At 44.3% G+C, this 18775-nt stretch overlaps 1 protein-coding gene across 6 annotated transcripts in view; it reads left to right on the top strand.

Moving 5' to 3' along the window:
* Window positions 1-18775, top strand: part of EYA2 (EYA transcriptional coactivator and phosphatase 2) — a 290014-nt gene that overhangs the window by 194974 nt on the left and 76265 nt on the right. For all 6 annotated transcript variants that reach the window (XM_049869949.1, XM_049869950.1, XM_049869947.1 and 3 more), the window contains one exon: window positions 6146-6229. In XM_049869949.1, the coding sequence (XP_049725906.1) occupies window positions 6146-6229 (84 nt within the window). The remainder of the gene's footprint in view (window positions 1-6145; window positions 6230-18775) is intronic.

The following is an 18775-nucleotide window of genomic DNA, read 5'->3' as shown; positions in this document are numbered from 1 at the left end:
CCATCTCATTATAGGGGCCCCTCACCTCCTACAATTGCATGAGAATCCAGGTGTCACAGACAAACAGCTTCTAATTTGCAGTCTCTCCGAGTCACAGCTGCCTGCCTCATTGTCACAGCCTATGATGGTCAGTTAAAATCTGGCCAGGTTCTGGGGTTTCTATGCCATGCATTGGGTGTAAAAATCCTTGTTGAAGCTGAGAACCTTGGAATATTAGCTGCAGTCCTTTGGTTGCAAGCAACAGAAACCAATTCTGGTTACTCAAGCACAAAAAAAACAAAAATCCTCACAACTGGACCAATAAGCAACTTCATGATAAATGAAGAAAATATTGAAGTTGTCAGGGATTTCATTTTACTTAGATCCGCAGTCAACACCCATGGAAGCAGCAGGCCAGAAATCAAACGACATATTACATTGGGCAAAGATGCCACTTTGAGGACTAAGGTGACCCGTGCCATGGTATTTTCAATCACCACATATGCATGTGAAAGCCGGACAATGAGTAAAGAACACTGAAGAAGAATTGATGGCTTTGAATTATGTTGTTGGCAAAGAATATTGAGTATACCATGGACTGCAAGAAAAATGAACAAATCTGTCTTAGAAGTACAGCCAGAATGCTCCTTAGAAGCAAGGATGGCAAGACTTTGTCTCAGGCTCTTTGGACATGTTATCAGTAGGGACCAGTCCTTGGAGAAGGACATCATGCTTGATAAAAGAAAGAGTCAGCAAAAAATAGGAAAACCCTCAACAAGATGGATTGACACAATGGCTGCTCAAATATAGCAACGATTGTGAGGATGGCGCAGGGCCGGGGAGTGTTTTGTTCTGCTATACATAGGGTCACTAGGGGTTGGAGTCAACTCCACGGCACCTAACAACAGCAAGCAAAAAGGAATTTACTGGAAAGAAAGGACATAGAGAGGAGGTCATAAAACCAGGTTAGCAAGAATAGGAACAAAGGCAGTGCTGAGGAATTCAGGGTGCCAAATGAACCATTTTTGATTCTAGCACCAAGGAGAGAACATCCTGTTGGCATGACTTGAGTCTTCTGCTTGCCTTTGACTGACATTCCCACCAAGACAGCAAGCAATGGGAAAAGAAAACCTGGGTGCTCTAGCAGAAGACCTGGGGATGGATACTAGAGGGGCCCAAACAACAAAGGCCCACTACCAGGGCATTTGATATTTAGCCAGTATTACCAGTACAGTGAGACCAATTGTTTATGGTTGTTATCTGCTCCCGTTTTCCTAGCAGGTATGAAATATCTTGGAATGAACCAGTTCGAAGCCTTGGTCTAGGCCTTTGCAAAAGTCTGGACGAAAATTGATTGGCCTCAGGTTGGGTTTGCTTTCTGCTCTGCCATATTCCTGAGGCTTTTCTAGCAGCTTGAGGTTGCAGAGCTATGGAAAACAGAGAAGGCAACACATACATTAATATTTCAGGAACAATTAAAGTCAACTAATACAGTTTCTACCCATACTAGAGGACAGTAGGGGCAGAAAGACATTTTTCCATAAAGCTGTGAATGAGAGGGGGGCTTGTGGCATGGAAGTTGGGGATTATGGGGTGGTATTATTCTGGAAACATCTGCTTCTCAATTCCAGAGTAAGTACCACTGGGCAAGAACCGTTGAAAAGGTGTGAGCCGTGTTTCACTTCTGTGCTTAATGTCAGCATAAAGGGCTTGCAAGGGTCGCACCTCTTAAGTCTTTGGCAGTTTTGCTAATGACTGAAGCTCATGAGAGAGAAATTATGTAGGAAAATGGAAAGGAGGAAAATTCTGAGCATGTATTAGTTAAAATCCTTTGACTGCAGGTGCCAGAAGCCACATGAGCTAGCTTAAGTGAAATAGCAGAAGTTATTTTAAGGATACAGGGACTCCCTTAGAACTCAAGGGCAGGGGTACCCCAGTATGCTGGAAAGGTCCCGGGACCAGCAAGTAGACAGGGGCAAGGGAATGTGTTTATGCCTTCTCTCCCTCCACGCCACAGTGAAGGTGCTAGAATGTCCAAATCGCAGTGTCTGCAGTGCCCCCATTCCCTGGTGACTGGGCATAGCTCTTGTCCCCTGAGCCCCGCCTTAAACTTTGCCCCCACTTGAAACCAAGACCTGGAAAAGTGTTGGCTTCTCTTTCTATCCATCTCCATCCCGCCCCCCCCCCATCCCCACCCCCGTTCTGTCTGTGGACTGGCTTTCTCAGTTCTTTACATCAGCTGGCCAAACTTGGCCACCAACAACCACCCAAAGACAATGAACTTCTTTCTAGGCTTCCAGTTTTAAGTTCCCTGGGAAATACATCTGACCCAACTGGGTTTGGAAGCTCACCCTAGCCCAAACCATCATGGGCTAGGAAGAAGGGTCACCTGTAGACTAAGGACTAGGGTAGGGGACAAAGTGGTGGGAAGTGGGAAAGGGGAGCAGATACTCTTCTTCAGATGGGGATATAATAGATAAATGGAACCTGCACTAAATTTGAAACTATTTGCTGATTTTAAAATATATGTATGTATATTACTGAAATTTCTAAGTTTAACTGATCCAACCCAGTCAGTTCAGATAAGTTAGGACTCAGAATATTTGAAGCCTGAAAGCCAGTCATGTGAAAGCAGTAGTTTCCAAACTTTTTTGGCCACAACCCATAATAAGAAATATGTCTAATGTTATGATGCAGCACGTACATACACATAAATATAACTAAACAAAAAAAAATCATGATCATTGATTCAAGTAGAATTTTGAATCAACAGGATTGTAGATCAACAATCAATGTCCGTGGAAGCAGCAATCAAGAAATCCAATGATGTATTGCATTGGGCAAATCTGCTGCAAAAGACTTCTTTAAAGTTTTAAAAAGCAAAAATATCACTTTGATGACTAAGGTGCATCTTACCCAAGCCATAGTTTTTTCAGTTATCTCATATGCATGTGAAAGTTGATAATGAAAAAGGAAGCCAGAAGAACTGATGTGTTCAAACTGTGGTATTGACAAAGAATATTGCACATACCAAACCAAAAAACCAAACTCATTGCCATTGAGTTGATTCTGACTCAAAGTAACCGTGTAGGACAGAGTACAACTGCCCCATAGGGTTTCCAAGGAGCAGCTGGTGGATTCGAATTGCCGACCTTTTGGTTAGCAGCCAAGCTCTTAACCATTGCACCACAAGGACTTCATTGCATATACCATGGACTGCCAAAAGAATGAACAAATCAGCCTGAGAAGAAATGCATCCAGAATGTTCCTTAGAAGCAAGGATGGCAAAATTTCAACTCACTTACTTTGGACACATCATCAGGAAAAACCGGCCACTAGAAAAGGACATCATGTTTGGTAAAATGAGGAAAACCCACAATGAGATGGATTAACACAATAGCTACAATAATGGACTCAAACATAACAACAATCACTGAGATGGCACGGAACGAGGCAACATTTCTTTCTGATATATACAAGATCACCATGAGTCGGAGCCAACTGGACAGCAACCAACAACAACAACAAAGGACCTAGGATACTAATTGACTTTTTCCTTCTAGATAGCACCCAGCAATTTACTTTTAAAGGCATGGCAAATGCCAGTGTAAATATAGTCATTGACTTCCAGAAAGTGTAAAAAGGTGGCCCATTCAAAATGGCAGACTGAGCAGATGCCTTTGCCTCCCCTCCTCACACCAGCTACACATATAATAAATCAGGTTCTTTGTTCTTAAAAACAATCATCACCACTTTAAAGCTTAAACCAAAAATATCCCCTGAGGTCTTCCTAAAACCAAACAATAATTTAGCTTGGTGTTTTAGTAAAGAATATCCACCTTGAGCATTATGCTCTTTTAAGAACTATCTCTATGGGATCAAAGTGACAACAGCAACTGTAAAGATTAGATAGGAACCTGAGGGGGCAGTGAGTTTATGTTAATGGAGGAGGAACAGCTCAGCAGAGTGAGAATGGCTATACAACTTGAAGAACGTAATCAATGTCACTGACTTGTACATGTAGAAATTGTTGAGTTGGCTATGCTCTTACGAGTATATTCTCAACAACAAAATGAAATAAAAAAAAATAATCACCAGGAAAACCAGTCGTATGAAGGATAAAAGTCAAAGTAAGTAAATAGAATAGATGAGAGAGGTAATTTAAGAAACAGAACTTAGAAAAATTCTTATTGGTTTTCTCATAGAGACTCAAGGAGATATTGATTCCGGAAAATAGGAAGTAGAGACTATTGAGAAAGGAACACTCAGAGAAAAAGAAGGAGTTACTGGAAATTTTTAAATGACTGCAAGAGTCACAACTTTAATAGAAGGGTTGGAAGAGAAAGTTTAAGAAAACTCCCAGAACATAGATCAGGAAGACAAAAATATAGGTAATTTTTTTTTTTTTTAAGGATGAGAGACAGTGTATCAATCCAAAAGGTCTAATATTTGGCAATTGGGAATTCTAGAAAGAAAGAACAGTGGAAAATATGAGAGGAAATTATTTAAAGAAATAAGAAAATAAAAGTGTTCAGAGCTATAGAAAGGTACAAGTTATTGGATTGAAAATGCTCAAGTACTGAACAGTATAAATGAAAAAAAAAAAAAAAAAGACCATACCTAAATATATACTCATGGTACTGTGGATACCAAGTATAAAGAAAAGATCCTAGAGAAAGGAAAAAAACCCTGCAGAGGACTGAGGACTAGCAAAGCATCACACTTCACATCAGCGACACTGAACACTGGAAGATAGGGGATGAATTCTTCTAAAGATCTAGAAGACATAATTTTGAAGTTGTAATTCTGTACCTGAAGAAACTATAGAGCAAAATAAAGATATCAGCTGTGCAAGTTTTCAGAAAGATTACTTTCCATGCACCCTTTCAGAAGAAGTAATTTAAGAATGTACTCAAGCAAAACAAGGAAGAAAACCAAGAGACAGAGTTGAGTCCCAGGAAACAGTGGATCTAACCCAGAAATGTAGTGAAAGGAAGTCTTGGGATGCTAGCTATTCAGCAAGCCTAAAGATCAGTCCACTTTGGAGCGTTTTGTAACCAAGGATGGTCATCTCTAATAGAGAGTCCATGCTACAGAAGGTGTGGCTGAATTTGAGATTCTAGCAAAAATATGTTACTGCAAACAAGAAAAGGTAAAAGCAACAAATGAACTCCATCAAAAAACAAAAAGTTATGCCAGAAAGGCATGGTTTAAATATGAATGAACTCCAATATGGCATGATCATAATCAGTGTTAAGAAAGGAAATACGTGCGGCTTTGATGGTAGGAACATTCTCTTTAAAGTAGCCCTGTGTGACATTGGACACACAGAGAAGGAAGTGAAATCCTAGCACGTTTCTTGGCTCTGCAGTGAACAATAATCACAAGATGTAAATACCCCTCACTGTTTATCAACTTTTAAATGAACACATGGAGGGCATGGAAGACTTAATTAGAGCTACAAAACCAAACGTACAAACCAAAGTTTATCCATGTTAGTGATGGAAAAGTAAAGCTAAAGCTGGTAGATACTGGAGCAAGTGGGGAAAGTAAAACCCATAGCGGGTTTACTGTTTTAGCCAAGAGCTAATGCCCTAAGGTGAGGGAATTGGAAACAGAGGAGTTCACAGATGTGAAAACTGGAAGGAGGTTCCCATGAGCTAAATCCCCATCGTTCAGAGCACCCAGTCAAAAAATACCGTCTAAAGTTGGCAAATCAAGAAGTAAAGGTAGACATGTAAAAGTACGAGCTATGGAAGTAACCACTTGAATCACCTCAAACAGAAATGGTTAAAAAGAGTTGGGCTAGGGGTGGGCTAAGTGTGAAATGATAGTATTTCATTTTGTCAAATGAATTTTATGATTTTTACGGTTGTTTTTGGACTGAGCTCCATTTCGAAGCTTTTATGCATAAGGCAAGAGCCAGCTTCTTGGTTTTGGCATCCACGTGGTTGGTAGGAGCCCCAAAATTGGCCATCAGGATAGGCTTTACACAGATGAGGTTGGATGGGGACTCAACAACACGTCAGTGAGCTGTGTGTTTAACAGCTTAAAGATAGCGTTTTTCAAGGCCTCTTTCTTCTCCAAGGGAATTAATTTCTGCAGACGTTAAGTCAGACGCGAGTGAGCCCATTTGTCTCCATCCTCTTCCTCTCTTTCGTCACAGCGTGTGTTCGTGTGGGACTTGGATGAAACGATAATTATTTTTCACTCCTTACTCACGGGGACATTCGCATCCAGATATGGGAAGGTAAGGATTTATTTTGTCTTTTTTTTTTTTTTTTTCCAACATGCTTGTCAGTCCAGCCAGCTTGTTCTGAGGATTGTGGGGGCAGTGGATGAGGTAGCTCATACAACAAAAACTGCCCCTTTGGGTCAGCCTGGGTTTGAAGACGCCGGTGGAATGTTCCTTTGACATGTGAAAATTTAATTAGCTCCCCTTCTATTGTCTCCCATGCCTTTTCTTCCAACACATGAAGCGTTCAATGTCTACCTGATAGGACATAGCTCGTAGTCGGCTGTTTCGCTGCTAAGAGGGCTAGAATACACTGCAGCCAAAAACAGTAATCCTAGCTTTAAAACAAGGTAAAGTGCTTTTCTTCTTCCCTGTTGTTTATCTTAGTGTGTCCGGCATCTGAATGTAATTTTCCTTCCGTTTTTCCAAGACGGGGGGAGGCTTTGTCAGCTCCAGGGTTGATCTTAACAACAGCTTTGCAGACGCATCAGCAGATTAAGTCGAGGAGCCATCTAGTTAGGATGCTGGGCGTATGCTATCGGCTGATTAGTGGTAAATGGAAGAAATGTTTAACTGCCTTAATAATGCCAAAATGAGTCCAACAGTTAAGAACCCTAACCTCACCAATTCTTTGAATTCATCCTGTGGGCTTCTCAACCAACCACATAAGGATGCTCTAGACATCGGCCATCTCTTTAGGGGAGACACCTGGGAATGGAGGGACAGTGCTTTAGAGGATAATCTATTGTCATCTCAAGAATTAAGGAGGGTGACTTTCTGGCAGCCGCTTCTACCCATGGGTAGGAGCCTTGAGACTCGTCAGTGACTGGAAAATATTTCTGTTTCTGTTTGGAGACCAGGAATATGATTTGACATCACCTCATGGCTTTTCCAGCTGTTCGTGTTTTTATGGGGGTTGTAACAAGCTGCGTGTGTAATTAGCAAGATAGATTTATTGTCTGCCATTATGTTGTAAAGAATATAAAAATGGTGTTGGTAGTGTAGAAATCTCTCGCCATGTAGGAATGCCGTTAATATGTCTAGCAGGGCCTGCGGGAAATCCAGCATGCGATTTTGGACTGTGCGCAGCTTAAGCCAGGCTGCTGAAAACACCCAAGAGTGGGCTTGGCAGCCACCGCAAAAAGTTGGGCTGTCCCAAAGGGACTGTGGTAGTAAGGTGCCCACTGTGTTTTGTGGGTCTCCTAAATACCCTGGTAAAGTCACCTCCCCTGAGAAGCTTCGCTTCACTCTCCTTCTTCTTAGAGATATCCCACTCTGATGTTCTATAGCTCCGTTCAACAGCTGACTTCTTATGGATCATGTAGGGCCCAGTAATCTTGGTTATGACTTTTGCATCAGTGTCTCACCACCACCCCCTAAACCAAATTGTGAACTCCTTCAAGATGAGGAAGGACACCTAGTGCTGCAACAGGTAGGTGCTCAACTGCTAACCAAACGGTTGGCGGTTCAAACCTACCCAGTGGCTCCATGAGAGAAAGACCTGGTGATCTGCTTCCGTACCTAGAAAACCCTGTAGGACAGTTCTACTCAGCCACATAGGGTCACTATGAGTCGGAATCAACTCAACAGTACCCAACAGCTCAAGACAGGGACAAAGCCCAGAGGACCTCTCTGGGCCCTATGTCACCTGGCCCATGACATTCCAAATTGCTACTCACCTCTCTCCAACCCAGCCACCTAATCCCAGCCATCTTCACTTTAACTCTTCTGTAACCTCCCACCTGGTCTCCCATCTTTCACTCTTGTTCCTACAGTCCATTCTCCCCAACGGCAGCCAGAGGGGTCATCCAAAAATACAAGCCCAATCCTATTACATTCCAGCTGAAACATCAGCAGTGGCTTCCACATGGACAAACCCTAACCTCAGCCCCCAAAGCCCTACATGGGCTGGCTCCTGCCCCACTCCCTGCCTCATCTCCTGCTGTTCATCCTGAGTCTTTCTGTCCATGAACCTTGCCATATTCTCTCCCAGCTCAGGGTATTTGTTCATACTATTCTCTTTGCTGGGTTTCTCCCAGAAGCAGACCCTGGGACAAGGAGTAAGTGCAGGTAGTTTATGTGGGAGGTGATCCCAGGAAGCACCAGGTGCAGAGGTGGAAGGTGAGACAGGGAAGGGAAGGAAGCCAGTACAAGTTGCATAAACAATTACTACTATGAGCATGTGGGGCTCAGTCCCAGTGGGAACCTCTGGAAGACTGTGTAGGACACAGTCAACGTTGACCCACCCAAGGGGTGAGGGAGCTGGAATATTTATCGACAGGTTTTTTTCCATCATAGATTGAGGGCTTCTTATAGGAGTGTTATTTCCCTGCATTTCTGACCTGCTCCAAGAAACCCCTAGGGTAGAGAATCGCAAGTGCTAACAGTAGAAAGCCTCAGCACGTACAAAATGGTGACACCTAGTAAAACATGGAGTGGGAGGCAATGGAAGCTTCTGTCGTTACCTAGAATGTTCTTTTACTAGACCAAGTCCTACTTATTTTTCAGTTGTCATGTAACTTCCTCCATGAGGACTTCCCTAACCACCACCCCTATCTACATTACATCTCTTCCCATAACTCTATTTTTCATTTATATTATAATTTGCACTGATTGTGTGGCCCTTCTAGACTTTAAGTGCCATGAGGGCAGAGGTCATGAGCATTTTTTATCTACCCAACCCAGCACAGTGCATGGGACAGAATTGCTCAGTAAATATTTGTTGCATGAATGAATTGGGACAGTTCTCCAGAATGTAAGTAGCATGAAGACAAGGATTTTCTTTTTCTTGTTTTGTTCATTGCTTTATCCCCAGTGCACAGAACAGTGCCTCCAGCTTAGTGAGTGTCAAGTAAATATTTGTTAAATGAAGGAAGGAAGGAAAATAATATCAAAACAGAAATTCCTTACTGGCAGCCACAGGCCAAATTTAGCCTACAGACATTTTTTGTTTGGCCCCAGAGTATTTGAAAAAATGTGAATTTGTCGCCAACATTTAAAAATCAGGAGATTGCACAGACCAAAACAATCAAGATTTCCAGCTCTTCTTGAAAAATTAGGAAATTTGGCAACCCTGCATTCACAGGTGGCAACAATCAACCAGAGCTGAGTAGCAACAGCTGTCATTAGAAGAGGTTCACCCTCTCTCACCCATCACAGCCCCTACCTGGCCTGTTTTACCCATTTACACGACCTTTCTGGCCCAGTTGGCATCTGAGTTTCAACACTTCTCCTAGAATTACAGAACCAAGAAGGTCAGAATTTAAAGGACCTAGGAGATCATGATGCCCAATTAGCCTCCATTGTACATGTGGAAGGAGCACTGATGTTGCATAGTGTTTAAGTGCTCGGCTGCTAACTGAAAGGTTGGTGGTTCAAACCCACCAGCCACTCGAGGGAAGAAAGATGTGACAGTTTGCTTTCGTAAAGATTAAACCCGTTGCTGTCAAGTAGATTCCGACTTGTAGTGACCCTGTAGGACAGAGTAGAACTGCCCCATAGGGTTTCCAAGGTCGTAATCTTTACAGGAGCAGATCACCAGGCCTTTTCTCCTGCACAGCAGCTGGTGGGTTCAAACCACTGACCTTTTAATTAGCACCTGAGCACTTAAGCACTGTGCTACCAGGGCTCCTTCTGTAAAGATTACACCCTTGGAAACCCTATGGAGCAGTTCTACTCTGTCCTATAGGGTTGCCATGAGTTGGAATACACTCGACAGCAACAGGTTTGCTTTTTTTTTGTTTGATTACTCTGAGAGGAAGAACGGAAGAGTGGATATTGAAGGACAACTAACAATTTCTAGCACAAAGTACCATGTAGTAAGAGGAAGAACAATGAAAGACATAAAGGCTTAGGAAGAAGAAAATGAGCTCCATTGGAGAGGCCTAGAGGACAGCTGGATTTGTGGATCTGAAGCTCCAGAGAGAGGTCTGGGTTACAGCTATAAATTTAGAAGTCAGAGAAATAGAGGGGGTCTAGCGGAGCAGGACTGTGTGCTTATTTTACAGACAGAGTAACTGAGGCATGGGGAGGTTGTGTAGTCTAGGTATTCATCAGAACAAAAATGCGTGGCCTCTGGCTGCAGGCCCATGGCTCTTTTTGAATCTCTGTGCTTCTCCAACAGCCGAAGATTATTAATAGCTTATATTAGCAGGACTCTCAGTTTGAAGCACAGAGTGCTTAAGCTACAAAGGAAATTTATCGGATCACAATAATTGAAAAACCCAGGAATAGGTGGGATTCAGGTCTGGCTGGATCCAGGAGCTCAAGCAGGGTTCTCAGGGTTTTGTCTTTCTGCATCCCTCAGCAGACTTTCTCCCCGTAACTACTCCTGCTTAGCAATCCCAGCTGAAAAAAAAGGGGCCTTCTTTTCCCCAAATTCCAGCACAACTTGCAGGTTTGAATCTCATGGGCTCAAACTGGGTCACATGCCCATCCATACACCCACCTCTGTAGCTCTGATTGGCTAACGTAGATCAAGGACCCACTCCTGGCATGGCAGGAGTGGAGAAGCAGGTTAGCTCCAGCCCAAGCAAATAGACTGTGTGAGGGAAGGATGTTTCCCCTTAAAGGAAACCAAAGTGCTATTTACAGAGAGGATGAGAACCATGGTCATGAATGGGCTCCAGTGAATGGGCTCTGAAGGCTGAGGCCCCCTGCACGTCCATGCCAATGACCAGCAGCTCTTTACTTGTGGCCATTAAGTTGAGCACTGTTCAGGAAGGAGACGTCATATCATTTGTGGTCCTGGCCAAGGGAGAAACTTGCTGTTTACTTAGGGAAATGAGACCAACAGAGCTAAAATGATTAAGACGTGATTCAAAACAGGGTGTTGGAATGTTAAAACAGAAGCTGGGCTGTCTTCCTGCTCCCAATCAGGGGAGTGCTGCTTGAGGCTGTCATCTCTCCACTTCCTTTCCATCTCTTCCCCCAGTGCTCAGAGCCAGAGCATCCCTGTGGAAGCCTCTGCGTCTTGTGGATCCATTAGAAATCCCCCCAGAGAGTGGGAGTGGCTTGTTGCCAGCGGTTGCTGCCTCCTACCTCGCCTATCTTCCTCCACTCCTCCATTCCCTGAACTACATTTTTTTTCCAGCTGGGGTTAGGCAAATGCAAGGTGGTCAGTAGCCTTTGTCTGTGGCCAGGAAGGAATCCTAAGAGGGATTAGTCAGCTGTCCTCCGGGGGTTCCCTGTGAGTAGGCCCTGATTCCTCCTTTTGTACCAGGCCTTTCAGACAGCTCAGTATCAATCTGAAGCTCAACTCTAGAACTAGTTTTTGTTTTTTGTCTTTTTAATAACAGCTTTATTAAGATATTCATGTACCATAAATTGCCCCTTTAAACTGTATATTTCAGTGGCTTTTAGTATATTCATAGAGTTGCGTTATTAAAAAAAAAAAAGTTGCCATCAAGTAGATTCTGACAGGTACCGGTAAGATACCTCAAAGGTTTTAATTATCGCACCTTGGATGAAGTATGGTAAGGCCAGACGCAGATCAAGAGAGAGAGACCATGAACGTCTTAAACGTTGTACTATACTCAAAATCGACACAATGGCAATGGGTTTGGTTTTTTTTTTTTTTTTCTTAGTACAGGGGCCCTGGTGGAGCAGTGCTTAAGAGCTCAGGCTGTTAACCAAAAGGTCAGCAGTTCGAATCCACTAGCCTCTCCTTGGAAACCCTATGGAGCAGTTCTTCCCTGTCCTATAGGGTTGCCATGAGCCAGAATCGACTCGATGGCAACGGGTTTGGTTTTTGGTTTTACTATGCTCACAGATACCTGGGGAAGAACACTGGACACCACCACACCAGGCTGCTCACAAGGTTCCACCTGGGTACAGGGTGGCAACAAGCTGGAATTGTGGAAGACGGCTTATGTATGGCAAGCAAGGTGGAGTTAGCTCCTGGAGACTGGGTATTCTGAATAAATCCACCGACTCTGGGACATAGGGTGCTCAGGTGGTAAACAGTGGTTAAGAGCTCAGCTGCTAACCAAAAGGTCCTTGGAAACCCTACAGGGCAGTTTTACCCTGTCCTATAGGGTCACAGTGGCAGTGGGGCTGGGATACAGATGCTCTCCCTAGTTGTTTGGTACCTGGCCCCAGGGCACTTGGAGTAGGTCCACGGTGGCCCAGGAGTATGAGAACCAGATGAGGGAGGTGGAGTATAGACTTAATCAGCTGTTCAAGGAAGGACACTGACCAGTCTCTAGCTAGAGCCTCAAAACTGTGTCAAGACAGCATTTAAGGAAAATATTATACTACGTCATAGCAGTGGAATCATACAATATTTGTGCTTTTGTGTGACTTATTTTACATAGCATAATGTTTTCAAGGTTCGTCCATGTCACTGCACAGATCAGAACTTCGTTTCTGTTTATGGCTGAATAATACTGCTTTGTATATATGGTCCACGTTTTGTTTATCCATTCATCTGTTGATGGACACTTGGGTTGTTTCTACCCTTTGGCTGTTGTGAATAGTGCTGCCAGGAGAGCTGGTATACAAGTATCTACACTCCTGCTTTCACATCTTTTGGGTATACGTCTGAGACGGGAATCGCTGAAGCCCTGGTGGTGCAGTGATTAAGAGCTTGGCGCCTAACCAAAAGGTCAGCAGTTTGAATCCACCAGCCACTCCTTGGAAACCCTATGGAGCAGTTCTACTCTGTCCTATAGGGTTGCCAGTAGTTGGAATCGACTCAACGGCAACAGGTATGGTAATTCTAAGGCGCCCTGGTAGCACAATGATTAAACACTCTACTGCTAACCAAAAGGTTGGCAGTTCAAGCCCATAAAGATTACAGCCTACAAAACCCTATGGGATAGTTCTGCTTTGTCCTGTAGGGCCCCTATGAGTCGGAACCGACTCGCTGGCCCACAGGAACAACATGGTAATTCTGTGCTTGATTTTTTGAGGAGATACCAAACTGTTTTCCATAGCAGCTACACCATTGTATTGTTTTGTTTTGTTCTGTTTTGTTTTGTTTTTATAGACCTTCTGTTAACTTTTTCTCCTTGGTTCAAAATGCGGGAGGATATTTTGATAAGTGGAGGGCCACATTTTCCCTCCTGCCTCAATCTCTATGGCAAACCCCAAGGCCGTCGAGTTTACACTGTGTCCCCAGAGCCTAGAACAGTGCCTGACATATAGCAGGAGCTCAGTGAATGTTTGTTTATTTCATAAGTGTTACCAGATGAATGAGTTAAATGTTTGTAGCAGGTGCAGTAGCCCACACAATCAGAGTCCATGAAATAGAATTTTCTTTTTCTGCAATGCAGTTTCATTTCTAGTCAATCCTTCTCTCTTCTGGGTTTCTCTTCCTTCTTCCCTGGATTGTATTAAAATTCCCGGGGGCTTATGCAGCACCAAGGAATTGAGTGGGAGCCCTTGGCCCTCATGTCTTCTGTCCACTTAGGACACTGCTGAGGTGTGCTGGTTCCCGTCTGGTGGCGTCTAGAATCTCGGGGAGGCTGCCTGTGGTCCTGTCTGCCTTGCCCACCTCCCCAAGCCAGGCAGTCTTTTAGGTTTTGCTTCCTTACACAGGTGTGAGGTGCATGATCTCTGAAAATCTCCTTCCCCTCCGTGGACTTCAGCTCTCAGTAAACCAGGCCGAAAATCCAACGCCATCCACTGCCCCGTAAGCTCCGGGAGCATGAAGATTGGGTCTGATTTGCTCACAGCTTTACCCCTGGCACCTGGCAGTGCCTGGCGCATATACTTGACAAATATTTGTTGAACAAACAAATAAATAAATAGCTCGAGGGCAGGGAGTTCCCGGTGCAAGCAATTGCAAATGCAGCAGAAATCAGATGCCAGGACTCCAACCCTTGAGGGAAAAAATGTCCACATGTGTGATGAGTCAGGGCCTGTCAGCAACTCTCCAGGGCTGAGAAGCAGATGCCAGCCTGGCCCAGGCCCCACCCAGAACTTGGCTTACAGTAGGGGCTCAGCAGATGCTGTGGAATGTTGAGCAAGTAGCCACTCCAGGCAGGGTTAGGGCAGGTGAAGGACCTGGGATGGGGCCAGGTGGTGCAGCTCTGAAGCTAGGTTGCAGGGTCAGGTGGCCCTTGAGGTCTGTCTGAGCAGAATCCCATCCAGAGTGTCTTTCCATGTCCTCTCCTTAAAGGGCCAGTCCCTGCTCAGGTCTTTGGATTAGAGGCCTCAAACTGGCAATCTCTGGGCTGAGTCTGGCCTGAAAACAGACTTGATTTGATCTCCTGGCATTTCTGTACATTCTAAATTCATTGCTGATATTTTAAAATCTGGAAGTTTTACAATAAAAATCTGGATGCCTGACTTCTCTTGAAAAATTGGGACGTCTGGAAACACCAGGCCTGGATTTTCAAAAAGCAACTATTGAGAGTGATGGGTGAGGAACCCTCAGACAAGGCATGTGCCACCAGGGTACCCAAGTCCCCCCACTCTCTGGGTGGAGAGGAGTTGTGTCCCAACTAAGCTGTGTTTTTTGGAGCAGTTTTGCTCATGTGCGGTGCCTCTTTGGTCCCCAAAGTCATTTAAGCTTGTGACCCAGTGCTAAGTTATGCCCAGGATATGTGAGATATGTAAAGGCAGGGTCCACTGCCCACTGTGTCAACTCTGAGACACAGACTCCCTGGCTTCCCCAACTCAATTCCAAGCTTTGTCAGGTGGTTCCAAACTGAAGAGGCAGACTACTTACTTCCCCAAGATCATCTCTTTTGGGAACTCATTATCATGGCCACTCAGTTATGGCTTAAATCCACCACTACCACCATTACCTACCCATCCTCCAACAAAGAGAAGAGAAAGAATGTAGAAAGATGTAGAAAGAATAGACGGGCTTTGGAGTTCTCAGTAGGTAAGCCAGAAGCTAGAATCAATGAAGAAATGCCTTAAGATTATGAAGGAAAGTTGTTTCCAAGTTAGAATTCCATACCCAACCAAACCACCAGTCAAGAAAGAGAGTAGAATAAAGACATTTTCAGGAAGTGGATGATGCAGTGTCTCAAAAAAAATTACTGCCACATACCCTTTCTCAGGAAAAGAATATGCTCCACCTCAACATGGGAGAAAAATTAAGAGAAAGACGTGAGATTCAGGAAACAAGGAATCCAACACAGGCACAAGACCAAGGGAATCATTGCATAGGGAAAATATGTCTCAGTGTGAGACCAGGTGGCAGCTGAAATCGGTCCTGATTGTAGGCAAGTCAGAAGGTTCTGAGAGAGACTTCTTCAGGAAGAAGAAATTGATAAAATATCTGGTGTGCCTGAATGTATGGAGAGGATGTTTCAACAATTAGAAGAGTATTTTGGGTTGAAATAGAATTAAGTACATAGAAAACTAAGCAAAAAAAAAAAAAGGCCACTATTAACTCCAGGGAAAACAAAAAGCTGTGAAACAAAAAAAAAAATTGTAGTGGTAGAGCTGTTTTATCCATTAGCTGCATAACAAACCACCCCAAAACGTAGTGGCACAGAGCAATAAGCATTTACTGAGCTTCTTAGACTGTGGTTCAGCAGGGAGGTTCTACTGATCTGGGTTGGGCTCACTTCTGTGTCTGTAGTCGGAAGGCAGATCAGGTGGTCCCAGATGGTCTCAGCTGGAATGACTTGTCTCTGCTCCATGGGGTCTGTCATCCTCCAGTAGGTAAATCCAGGTTTGTTCCAGTGGCAGAAGCAAGGGTCCTTTCAAGGAAAGAGAATGTAAGCACACAAGACCTCTTGAGAACTGGCACACCAATGTTTTCCACTGTATTCTGTCCACCAAAGCAAACACAAGCCAGCCAGATTTAAAGAATGGGGCGATAATTCCCATCTCTTGATAAGAGAAACTATAAAGTCACACTCCAAATGGTGAGGATATATAAAGGACATTAATTAGAGCTTAATCTGCATCATTTGTAGTGGGATCAATAAATAATGCCTAAAACTGAAAAATCAAGAAGCCGTGTAATTTACAGATAGGAGTACCTGGGTGGTGTAAACAGTTAATGCGATCGGCTGTTAACCGAAAGATTCGTGGTTTGAATCCACCCAGAGTTGCCTTGGAAGAAAGTCCTAGTGATCTATTTCTGAAAAATCAGCAGTTGAAAACCCTGTGGAGCACAGCTGTACTCTAGCACACGTGGGGTCACCATGAGTTGGAATCGACTCAATGGCAACTTTTTTTTTTTTTTAATTTAAAGACATGATAGTGAATACCAAAATAATGAGCTGAAACAGTTGAAGGTGGAAGCCTCTGATGAAGGAGAAGTGAAAGGGCATGCAGAGAAGTTGCAATTTTATAACAAGCTTTGTTGAACTATTTGGCTCTGTAAATGGTATGCATGTTTATCTTTGATTAAAAAAATTTTTTTAAACTAGAAAAAATCTCATATATATGCACATTGAAGAATGAGTTATACAAGAATACATAGGATCAGATCAGTGCTGAGAATATAGGTTAGGTATTTTTTTTTTACAGATTGGAGAAGAAAGGTATCCATGAAATGGTTAAGGAAGACTTCCTGTAAGAAGAGGTATCAGCTGAACCTTCCAGGATAGGCAAAGAAAAAAGCACTTAGACTTCTTTGGGGCTTTACAGCTCACTAATACAATGTTGAGCCCTGGGAGTGCAAAGATTAAGTGCTCTGCTCATAACTGAAAGGTTGGCAGTTCAAACCCACCCAGCAGCTCCACGGGAGAAAGACCTGGTGATCTGCTCCTGTAAAGATCACAGCCAAGAAAACCCCGTGCAGCAGTTCTTCCCTGTCACATGGGGTCACTGTGAGTCGCATTCACCAACAGTCACACCCAACAACGATAAAATGTTGGATTTAATCCCCATAACCACCTCCTTGAAGTAGATAAGTCAGGAATTACTGTTACCCTTCTCATTTTGCAAATGAGGAAACTGAGTCTCAGGAAAGTTCAGAGACTTTCCCTAAGCCACAGAACCAGGCAGTGGGTATAAAAGGGAAGATTTCATGGTTGAATGCAACTGAAACCAGCTGTGACTAACTTAGCCCCAGTTTGTTGGGAGGGTCCCAGGGAGTTTTTAGGATCAAGGGGAGGGTTGGAGGGAGAGTTGGGCTTGGAAAGGAGAGAGACCAGGGCTCCCAAGGGGAGGGGGCTGGCCGAGTGTCTCCTCCCTGGACCTCTCCAGGCAAAAGAGGCTGATTGGTCCAGACTGGGCCCCACTGAAGGACAGTTCCCCAAGACCACCTGCAGTGGGGAAAGTAGTTCCCCAAAAGAAAACCACAGTGCTGTTGGAAGAAAGAACAGGAAAGAATGGGAGGCAGAAACCACATATGCCCCTCCAGGAGTGAGCCAGCCTCTGCGTCCACTCTGGGCACCATGTGTGGGGGGTACTGTGGCCTGGGGCTTGGAGATGAGTCCAAGTCACACACTTGACATTCCTGATTTCAGGGGCAGTTGCCAGGCTGAGATTCCTTAAGGGAGAGAAATCTGGCATCCACCAGCCTGTCTCCCTGGGAGAGACCCATCACCTTGAGAAACACAGACGATAATGCTGCAGCTTTGCAGGATGTAATCCGCCCCCTCGGTAACAGCTTGGCCCCGCACTGACCCCTGGACAGTGTTTTTGTGGGTGCGCTGTTGTTTCAGGATGGGGAGGTCCTCACGGGGTTTCCTACTTTAAGGAGCTGCACGTTGTCCAGGGTAACGGTCCTGCGGCAGGTCAATGTTCCCGGCCTATTGACTTTAACGAATATCCACAGAGACGTTCATTCCTCCGAAGTTTTTTTCTTTTTGGGGGGTTTTTGTTGTTGTTTTCTTTGGAGACATGAGCACCAGTCAGCTCTTCTGCTGGGTGGAGAACTGAGCGGAACTCACAGGGAGCCAGTCAGGCTGGCGGGGAAGATCCGGGCCAGTTTGATGCTCTGGACCACACTGCTGAGCAGACCCGTGCGTCATCACACACAATCCAATCCTTTCAGCCCCTGGATGATGGGAACACGAGGAGGTGCTCTATTATGCCCATTTTACAGATGAGAACCTTGTGGCTCACCAGGTTTAAGTACCAGAACTGGAAGCCTCTGCTTAGAAGAATCTTTCTAACCTCTCTTCACCTAGCTAATGCTACTTATCCAGTGTCATATGCTTAGGGAAGCCTCCTAACCTTCCTGATCAGGTCAAACCCCTGTTACTGGCTCCTAGCACCATAAGAAGGAGCCCTGATGGCGTAACGGTTAAGCACTTGGCTGCTAACCCAAAGGTGGGCAGTTCGAACCCACCCAGTGACTCCTTGGGAGAAAAGACCTGGCAATCTGCTTCCATAAAGATTACGGCCTAGAAAACCTTATGGGGCAGCTCTACTCTGTCACATGGGGCCACTATGAGTCAAAATTGACTCAGTGGTACCCAACAACAGTAAGAACCATAGGGCTCGCCATAAGACAGTTGCAGTTATTCATTTTTCACTGTGATTATTTGTATTATAAAAAAAAAAAAATTTTTTTTTATAGAGTAGCCTATAATCATCATCGTCATTAAATGGCTAGAATTGCATTTTCATTATAGCAGGCACTGTTGATGCCCCATTGTTATCCCCAGTGGGTGAGGGGACACAGTCGCCATCAAGTCG

The sequence above is a fragment of the Elephas maximus genome, chromosome 25, assembly GCF_024166365.1.
Source record: "Elephas maximus indicus isolate mEleMax1 chromosome 25, mEleMax1 primary haplotype, whole genome shotgun sequence".
NCBI classification, from domain to species: domain Eukaryota; kingdom Metazoa; phylum Chordata; class Mammalia; order Proboscidea; family Elephantidae; genus Elephas; species Elephas maximus.
The sequence above is the reverse complement of the archived record's forward strand: the minus strand, read 5'-3'. Positions and strand labels throughout refer to the sequence as shown.